The sequence below is a fragment of the Pholis gunnellus genome (genome assembly GCF_910591455.1).
Source record: "Pholis gunnellus genome assembly, chromosome: 15".
In the NCBI taxonomy this organism is placed as follows: domain Eukaryota; kingdom Metazoa; phylum Chordata; class Actinopteri; order Perciformes; family Pholidae; genus Pholis; species Pholis gunnellus.
The window spans coordinates 19,304,405-19,314,069 of NC_136542.1; the positions used below are offsets into that span (position 1 = coordinate 19,304,405).

The 9,665-nt window shown below is 40.2% G+C and overlaps 1 protein-coding gene across 1 annotated transcript; it reads right to left on the reverse strand.

The window, feature by feature from the left end:
- Window positions 1-5,146: 5,146 nt before the first annotated feature.
- LOC306707335 (uncharacterized protein) lies at window positions 5,147-5,968 on the reverse strand (the record flags this gene model as incomplete). The annotated part of the gene is made up of 1 exon (XM_079174728.1): window positions 5,147-5,968. One exon carries the CDS (start codon window positions 5,966-5,968, stop codon window positions 5,147-5,149), a length of 822 nt encoding a protein of 273 aa, XP_079030854.1.
- Window positions 5,969-9,665: the final 3,697 nt, after the last annotated feature.

A 9,665-nucleotide genomic window follows, 5' to 3' on the forward strand; every position in this document is an offset into this window, starting at 1 on the left:
ATGACCAGAGTGTGCTTGTTGCTGCTCAACTATGACTCCCTGTCACATTTTCCTCATTCAACCTCTGCTGCACTTGAGGATGTCTAAGAGAAAGCTGCTGTGTGCATGACTCAGCACAGCACCTGTGTGGCAGAAGTGGGCTTCACTTAACCGGAGTAATTCGCCCCCCACCTCCGGTGTGCGAGTTTAACTTCGGACATTCATGTTATGCTAACGATACTCTAAAAGAAAAGGCAGCCAGTGTTTGACAATATTGTCGATATTACGGTTACTGTATTATATACCTATTCGCTCAAGTTTGTTGTATTATTGAGAAGCACTTAGTAATGTCTGTTTCACGATTAGTAGCCTACATTAAGAGATTATTTTCTGTCTGGTTTAGTGTTAGTTTAGAATACATAAAGTTCAAGGGTTTGACATGATCACTTGTTCCATTCAAACGAGATTGGAAATAGTTTTTTTTATGTCACCAGTCAAATATTTCCGTAATAAAGATGGATCATTAGTCGTAATGCTGTCCAAATCCTAAATGAATGCTCCAACAATCCTCTCTATCATAATGTTTTCACAGACACCTTAACCCTGCGTGTAGTTATTCAATTTCGGTCCCTCCAGTAACTAAACGACAGTTACCAGTCATGTCTAATCTGGATGAATGTGTGCTGCACAGTGTAGAGTATCGTTAGCATAACATGAATGTCCGAAGTCTTTAATATGAATTATGATCGATGGTGGATAGCATACATCAATTGAATCACAAGTTAAAAACCCTAGGCCTATTTTTAGCCCTGTGCTCGAAAATGTCCTACCCTTACGCAAAGGGGCTTATCTCGCTAACTACAAGGTCTATTTGAATAATTTAAATGGAAAAATAACACAAATAAATGTGAGCTTTGTTAATATATGTACATATCATTGTATATGTTACTGGTAAATGCTGAAACGAATGTTACACACAGCTAAAATTGAAAATTATCAGGTTCGGGTTTTTTTTGTGCCTAAAAAGCACTTTTATTGATTTTAAATGATGCACAGGTAGGCCTAAACTCTCCCAAATCATATCACAACATGTCAGCAGTCCTTTTAAAAAAAGAATTGGCTTTGATAGAGTGAAGTATGCCTGAGAAATCAATGCCGGTGTACAGGTCAGCTTTGGTCAGCCAACGTCAATTCTGATTTTGGAAGGTGCATATATCGCTGTCTTATTGTACTTTTAAATACTATCTAACTTTATATTTCACTTCTTTTATCACTAATAGTGTTCAATCTATCTAATACAGAAGTTTGGCATCATTTTGAGAGCCTGGGCTATATGAAAAGTTGTAAAATATGGCTAATTTTCGTCAGAATTTCAGTTTTACGTGATGTATTTGAACCTAACAGCCTGTGATTGGCCGATTTGCGCAATTCTCACAGATTTGAACCCGGAAGACTCTGGGCAGTGTAGTCATTCGTTATTTGAGTTGTTTACAGAATTTTAAGCCAATAAAATAATCGAAAACTGTGATCCGCCCCCATGGGTCAAACCCATTGGCCAAAACTGAAATTATTACTCATTCGTCATAGAAGCTGTCAGAGACTCCGTTTTTTTAACAGCACAGCTGAGAGACGGCTTCGTAATGCTGGCACGGATTAGTCTTTTTTTTTTTTTTTGATTTTCATCCAGGAAACATCTAAAAGGTACGGAGCGTTTCAATGTTTATGATGATGGGCTGAGTTATCTGTGGCAGATCAATACTAACGTTCTAACGGTTTAAAGTAGAATAATTTGGAGGCGATAGTTCGATGCAGTTTGTTGTGCTTGTGCTCCTGGATATGAAGTGTGTGTGTGTGTGTGTGAAAATCCCGTAGGTCGCGGCTGGAATCGATAACGGAGAACATTGCTCACCTAGTACTTGAAGTACTTTGTGTATATATATATATATATATGGTTTTGAGTGATTAAAATAGGTTACATGGTCCATTTGATCAGAATCTCTTCGTCATGTACGTTTTTGAAATATTTTAAAATATCATTTCATTCGTTCTCAAAAGCTATTTGTACTACACGTGTACACTCTTCACCCCCCCTCTAAAACCCCATTTGGGGCACTCTCGGGTTTAATCTGGGTGGATCACAGTTTCCCACAGCTGCGGTGTTTGAGCTCAGTACATGTTTAACTCACAGGCTGCATGAATGCACGGACAGGTCTATCGGTCTGAGATCAACTCCACATCAGATTAATAACGATATATGATACAAATATAAGACGGACAACAGAGCGTTTCTTAAAGGATTTATTGACGTAAGTATTTTGAACAGGCATCGACACCTACCACCAAATCTGTCATTCACTCTGGTCCTCGTTATGTGTCCTCAGAATCTCAATCACAGCCACGCGAACGAGTAGTACATTATGCAGCAAAGTGTTCGCTTTATATTCTTTCATAAGAAACCGTAGAAACTACGTGAAAGAGAGAGGAGAAACATCGAAATGTTGATTTCCTGTTTATTCAAGATGGGTCCTGAAAGGCCACTCCTACCACACATCTGCTTTACGCACTCGACCGTAAACCAGTTAATTCAAAACCATGAACTCGCACACCGGTCGAGCACCGTGTCCCCAGACTAACAACATGGCCACAAAGCTATGTCCCAATTCAGGGGCTGCATCCTTCGGAGGCTGCATTCGTAGACCGGTTACGTCACTGCGCGGCGACTAGGCTGTCCCATTTCGCATTTTTGTTGAAGACTCCTTCGAATGCAGCCGACGAATGCGGCCTTCAGACCCCAGATTTGAAGGATACATCTGATGTATCCTTCGCGGCCCAGCATATCCCAAGATGCATTGCGTGCCGGTAAAGATTTTATTTCAACAAACATGGCGGCAAGTGATGCGGGAGCGAGTGACTCGACATCATTCACATTTAAATGTAAGTATTGGGTTTCAACTCACTCGAATGTCACCGACACTAATGTTAAAACAAAATAAGAGATCGTATAACATCACGTGTGTGTTAAAATGATCAGTTAAGTTACGTGACATTCGTAACTGACAAGCTAACTAGCCGTGTTAGCCGCGGCGTGAATAGCTGCAGCTCGTCTGCCTGATCAGACCGTAGTTAAGCCATAAAGTAACATTTAATAACTTCACGTTCACACCTCAGAGGTTGACTAATATCTTACTGAGATTGTGATGATGTTACAGATGATTTATACTTCATATTATGTTCATTAACAGGTGGATAAGTCCAATAACGTTAATACGGTTGAGATTAATTACACAGATGAACTGAACTTGAGTATTTTGCTGATTCTTGTTTGTGGTGTGAATTAAAACTAACTGTACATTCTGTTTTGTTGTAGGGAGCCAGGAGCAAACGGCTCAGTTCATCAAGTTGAGGGGGGAGAATGACGACCTCTTCACCGGAGCCAAACATTCTGCTAGTGTTGCGTGGAAGTAAGCTATTAGTCCTTTTGTAATATCTCCATTTGATCATCCTGTACAGTTACATTAGCTCTCATCCTATATAAAGCGTTTACTAATAAGACAACCAGTAGAGAGGACAATACACTTCTGATGTGTTGTTGCTGTCAGAGATGTAAGTTGGCACCTTTTTCTTTTATTTATTTAAATTGAAAATAAGGCATCCATGTAAATGATTTGTGTGAATTTTGGTATATTCTGCTGTGTAAAATGTGCGAATTTTCTAAGTTTGCATACTTGTGCTAACATTATTGATAACTTTTCATCATTTTGTCAATGTGATTAGGATCATTTTGGAGAAGATGTGCCTGCAGGGGAGGGTGAGTCCCTTGCAGGCAAAAAAAAAATGGGACAACCTCAAGAAAAAGTATAAAGTATGTGCATATGTGTTACTACAAGTTAATTAATGTTTACCGACATTAATTTCGCTGCTGTTTTGTTCACTGTCTTGACTGATGTCCTCTGCCTTAGGATTGCAAGTATCCAGGGTCAGGAGAGGGAGTGAGTGGGAAACCCACTGCTGCAACTTGGCCGTGGTTTGTCCTCATGGATGAGGTGTTGGGACAGAGGCCGTCTATAAACCCCCCTGTCCTAATTGCCTCCATCCCTGAGGACACACCAGGGCCAAGCAAGGCAGTGGGTGACCAGGAGGAAGATGAAGAGGAGGAGGAGGAGGAGGAGGAGGAGGAGGAGGAGGAGGAGGAGGAGGAGGAGGAGGAGGAGGAGGAGGAGGAAAGCCAGCCAGGGCTGAGAAAGAGAAAGGGAGAGAAGAAAGATGAGCTGATGGAGCTGATAAGGGAAGACATGAGGTTGCAGAGGGAGGCAGAGGAGAGAAGAGCGCAGGAGAGGATGGAGAGGCTCTTTTCTCTACTGGAGAAAATGTCTAATAAATGAATAACTGAACATGTAAATAAAATTAATTTTTTTGTTAAATACATTGTTTATTGTATTTATTATATACATATTCATTGATTATATCATATTCAACTGATTCATTTAGAAAAAACAATATTGATTAAGAAAAAGAACTATAAACAATAAAAACAGTAACTTGAAACACTACGAAAAGCGTTTTAATTATATATTATTATATATATTATATAATTGAACAAAACAAAACAAAAATGATGGGGTGCCACAACAAAGACCCCGGTGTAATTATATCCTCTGGGTGGTCTCCAGAGTGTTTGGTCTCCAGCTCCACTATCCACCGCATCGTCGCAACTGGGTTTGCAGGGCTGGCTCATCGAAGGCTGCCATGTCACTATATTTTCAGAAATAAGGAAGTATAAAATACTCTGCATACGTTTTATTTTGAAAGAATCAGTCCTAACAGTGCTACAAAAACAATTTTAGTAATTAGGTATCACAGCTTTAAAATTTGTATACTTGCCTAGAAATAATTATGGTCACCAGGCACGTCCTCCAGGGCAGACACCTCTGCAGACAGCTGGTCCCGCCAGGGAGCACCTGTTGCCTCCAAACCGTTCTCCCCCTCATCCTCTGCCACATCCTCCACAAGATCGTCCTCTGGGGCCATAATATCCCCAGCCCCGAGGCAGATGTTGTGGAGGATGGCACATGCTGTTATGACCTGAAATGGTAAAATGGCAAATATATATATATAAATATGATGTGATCTACTGTTCTTCAGTATCCTAAAAAGTATTGTGGAGTGATTACTTACATGAGGTACGAAGGTGTGGTGCACCTCCAGCGCTTGGAGGAAGATGGCCCCGGAACCGGCTCTTCATCATTCCAAAGGCACGCTCTATAATGGAGCGTGCCCTGGAATGATGGCCGTTGAAGCGCTGGGCTCCCACACCTTGCAAAGGCCTCTTGTATGGAGTGATGAGGGGGAGTGGGTGTTGGAGGCACGGGTACCCTCCGTCTGCAAGGATGAAGTGCCCTGGAGGAGGATAGAGTGGACGCAGGTACAGTGGGCTGTGGCGCAACACTCTAGAGTCGTGGACTGACCCAGGCCAGCCCACGTAGGTGTCGATGAAGCGGCCCTGATGGTCACAAACAGCCTGCAGTAGGATAGAAGCAAACAGTTTCCTGTTTTTGTAGCAGTGACCATCAGGGCCGCTTGGTGGCTTGATCCGGACATGGCAGCCGTCGATGGCTCCAGCAGCTTTCCGAAAAGCTTGGTGTCTTGCCAGCCCTGCAAACCCACGAGACACTGCCTCCAGGTCTTCGGGGGTACTCGGGAGGTGGATGACCTGGTGGCGAATGGCCACCACCTCCTCAGTCACTCTGTGGACGATGCAGTGGACAGTGGATCGAGGGATTCCAAATACTCTCGAGACCACCCTGTAGGAGGCCCCACACGCCAGCCAGAATAAAAAGACCAGGGTCTCAATAGTGGCACCCCATCCGTGCCTCCGATCCTGGTGGAGGAGGTCCAGCAGCACAGCTAGGGCCTCCCTGCTCAGCCTAAAATCAGGCCTTGTGTCTTGATTATTAAAAAACCTGTCCAGGACAGGAACGCTGAGGTTCATCCTGCAGTACAGGGGTCTGGGCTGGTTTAGGGAAAGGAGGAAAAGAAGAACTGTTAAATAAAGAACAATATTAAATGTGGGGAGCATAGGCAGAATAGGCTTATATTGTATATCTATCTATCTATCTATCTATCTATCTATCTATCTATCTATCTATCTATCTATCTATCTATCTAGTTATCTGTCTGTCTGTCCATCCAACCTGTTTCAGCTGAAAAATGTATGTATGAATGATTATTTTTAGATTACAGTAAAACCATTTTAAATATGAAATTAGAGAAGTTTTACTAAGCTAAAGTTAACAGTTGTAGATACAAGTACATGGATTAACCAATTTAAATTGAATTACAATTTTAAATTACCTGAAAATGGTCCTCTCTGAGCCTGAAATAGATGGTACGGCGGTGTCGGCGGCGGTAATTAATTTCTTCCAACATTAGATGGTAAATGAGGAACAGCAGAAGCACCATGTCTGGCTCCATTTTCTACGTTTTTAGCGCGAAGCTGGTTGCTAGGCGATGGGTACAGCAACGGAAAAACTGGCTTCCTGTTTGGTGACGGAAACAGGAAGTCCTCTGTAGCGTAGGCCGTCTCATTTCGTAGACCGCACGGTCTAGCCTACGCGGTCCTCAAAGGACGCAGCCCACGTAGACCGCGAAGGCTGGGTCCTCCGAAGGATGCAGCCCCTGAATTGGGACATAGCTAAAATGTAGCGGAGTGAGCCATGACTGTAATGCTGTCCCAAGCTAGCTAGCATGATAGCCTAACTAGCTAGCACGCTAAACTGACTAGTTCACGCTACTCTTCAGTGCTCACAACTCAAACACAGACTTGACCGAAGGCTCAACAGCAACGTAGAGCATTAATTAAACATATAACCTACCCCAATGGTTCCCGTCCATGAATTTCCTTTCATCAGGTGAAACTCAGCCGTTAAGGTTCTACCATTCCGTTGTCTCGTTGAAGAAAGGAGCGCGAAATCTCCTCTGACGTCACCCCCTGAGTACGCTTGGTTTCACTCGTATTACCCAAGTACATTTTACTTTGTTGTGTCAGGTTATACATTCAATACAGTGGTTATATTAGATATTACTTGGTGTGAATGATACAATTTACTTATAAAAATGAGGATACACAATTACAAACAAACACCAAGTAACACATTAAGTAAAAGGTGATATTTTAAAGTAAAAGCACTGAAATGATAATTTCTTGTAAAATTTACAAAAATAATGGAGGTAATAATTACAGGGCCACAAAGTTTTTTTCAGTGTAGACTTCTATCACCGGTCTTTCACCTTAGTTTTTCTTTTTGACAGTAAGTGGGCGGACCCAGTCACCATTGTATCACTAAATGTAACTATTGTTCTTCTAATCTTTATTCTTCTACTGTTTCTTCATACGTTTTTTGCGATTGGCAATTTTTACACTGCAACATTAAACTGAGTATGATCGGCGTTGACTCAAAACAGAAGTTTCATGTAAATGAGTGATGTATTATTCATGAATGATGCAATAATATTGTGAAAATGTGTTAGAGTGTTTTTAATTTAAGCAATCTTTAGTCGTCCCACTCTAGGAAAGGTTGTTTTTAAATCGGGACAGCATGTTTTGACTAATGTGGGACAGTCATATGTGTATATATATATATATATATACATACACATATATACACAGGGTCAGGATGGACAGTGTCCGCTGCGGTGCTTTGTAGGCGAGGTGAAGCAGCAGGTGGTGCTCGGTCTACTTCGGTGCTTTGGTCAGAGTCCCTTGAAAATCGTCTTCTCAAATTCCCTCTTATTATTATTCTTCCATCCTGAATAAAATCACCGATCTATGATATCTAAAGCTTTCTGTTCATTTTCTTTAGGTTGACTATGTGCTAACTAAGCAGTAGATACTTGATGCCATGTGATTTTTAAGAGTAATAGGCGGGCTTAGTCAACTTAAAAAGGAAAAAATACTGTAGTATACTACAAGATTGGACAGTAGCCGCTGTTCATTTTTTTTTTTTTACAAGGCCTCAAGTTTTGCTGTATTTAACTGTATTCAACTATATTTATGAAGAACAGTACATTGTTGTTCAAATTTTCTTGTGTTTTTACAGCAATTTGTTACAGTGTACATACACACACATATATATATATATATATATATATATATATATATATATATTTATTTATTTGTATGTTATTTAATTGAGAAAGTAACCATTAAGTAAAATGCAACTACTGTATACAGCAACTACTGTATTTGATTGAAGATCAGGCTTCAAAACCTGATTGGCTAGTTGGCCTAGCGTACTGATAAGCTAACTAGCTAGATAAGTCAAAGCGTAGCTTTTATAGTCCCACTGACATCAAATATAAGATGTTTTTTTAATCTACATACCACTACATAATACTACATACTATGCAAATGGAGCAAATTAATTTACTTATCCATCTATTGACTAAATAGATTCCTCAAATTAATGTATTAGCCTTCAAACTACAATGGCAAAGCAGAGTGAGACCTTAAATACAATGTTACATTTAACTTCATCACATCTTTATTTTTATTTCTAAGCTGCTGGAAATCGGACATATTTGTTATAGATTATTTTCAATATGTGTTTTTTGTGTAGGTCATATAGTTAGACATAGACATTCGATAACAAACAGACGATTAGTTGTTAAGTTTGTCTGATAAAGACAGTAAAACATTGTTGTCTTATGCACATTCAACCTTGATAACGGTCCCAGATCAAATTCTGAAAAGATTTAGCACAAGGAACACTGATATATGTGACATTTTCACTTTTGAATACAATACTGAAAAATGTCCTATCCAAGCAAGCAACATATGGAACATAGGACACATTTATAAACGGGATTGCAGAAGGTCACTAGTCTTGCACTAGTTGTTATTGTGCACTCTTGCTCACAATATGAATGTTTATGTTCCATATACTACTGGATCTGTTTTTAAGCTCACAAAGACCTCCATTGGAACACAAAGTATGAATGTATAAATTGAAAACTCAGTTGGACATTTATTTCCGTCAAATGATTTATTCACCAATTTATCTTAAAATAATAATATATAAGTGCACTTTATCAATTAGAGGTTGAATGTAGACCTTTGTCTGAAGAGTGTCCCGCTTAAATAAATTTATATTTTAAATACATTCATCTTCCAACCTTCCATGACCTGGATGTGAACAATAAACTACAGTGTGCAGTCTTTCAGTAGCCTAGGTATTATATCAGTACCATCATTTATATAACCGTTATGGCGACGATCCAGGAGGGAAGTGATTCACACTGGGTAAGGTCTCCCTCTGCTGGGCAGCAGGAGCTGACATGCATGATTATTCAACAATAATATGTTGCAAAAGATAACAACTCAAGACAAGAAACTACAATAACAGAAGAACCCACTGTCCCAAAATGCACGTGGGCTCTAATTGTGATGAAGAAGACTGGACTCTCAATGAAAACAATACATGTCAAAGGCAATATAGTACTGGGGTTTTAAGAATTGGTGGTGGTGGCGATGGTCTTGTAGATTATTACGTCACTATTACTATAACTATACTGGTGATGATGTTATTATTATTATTATTAGTAGTAGTAGTATTACACAGAGAGCAGCCTCTCCGCGTGTTCTGCAGCTGGTGAGCAGCCTCCGCCGTCGGCTTCCTCCCCTTTCAGTG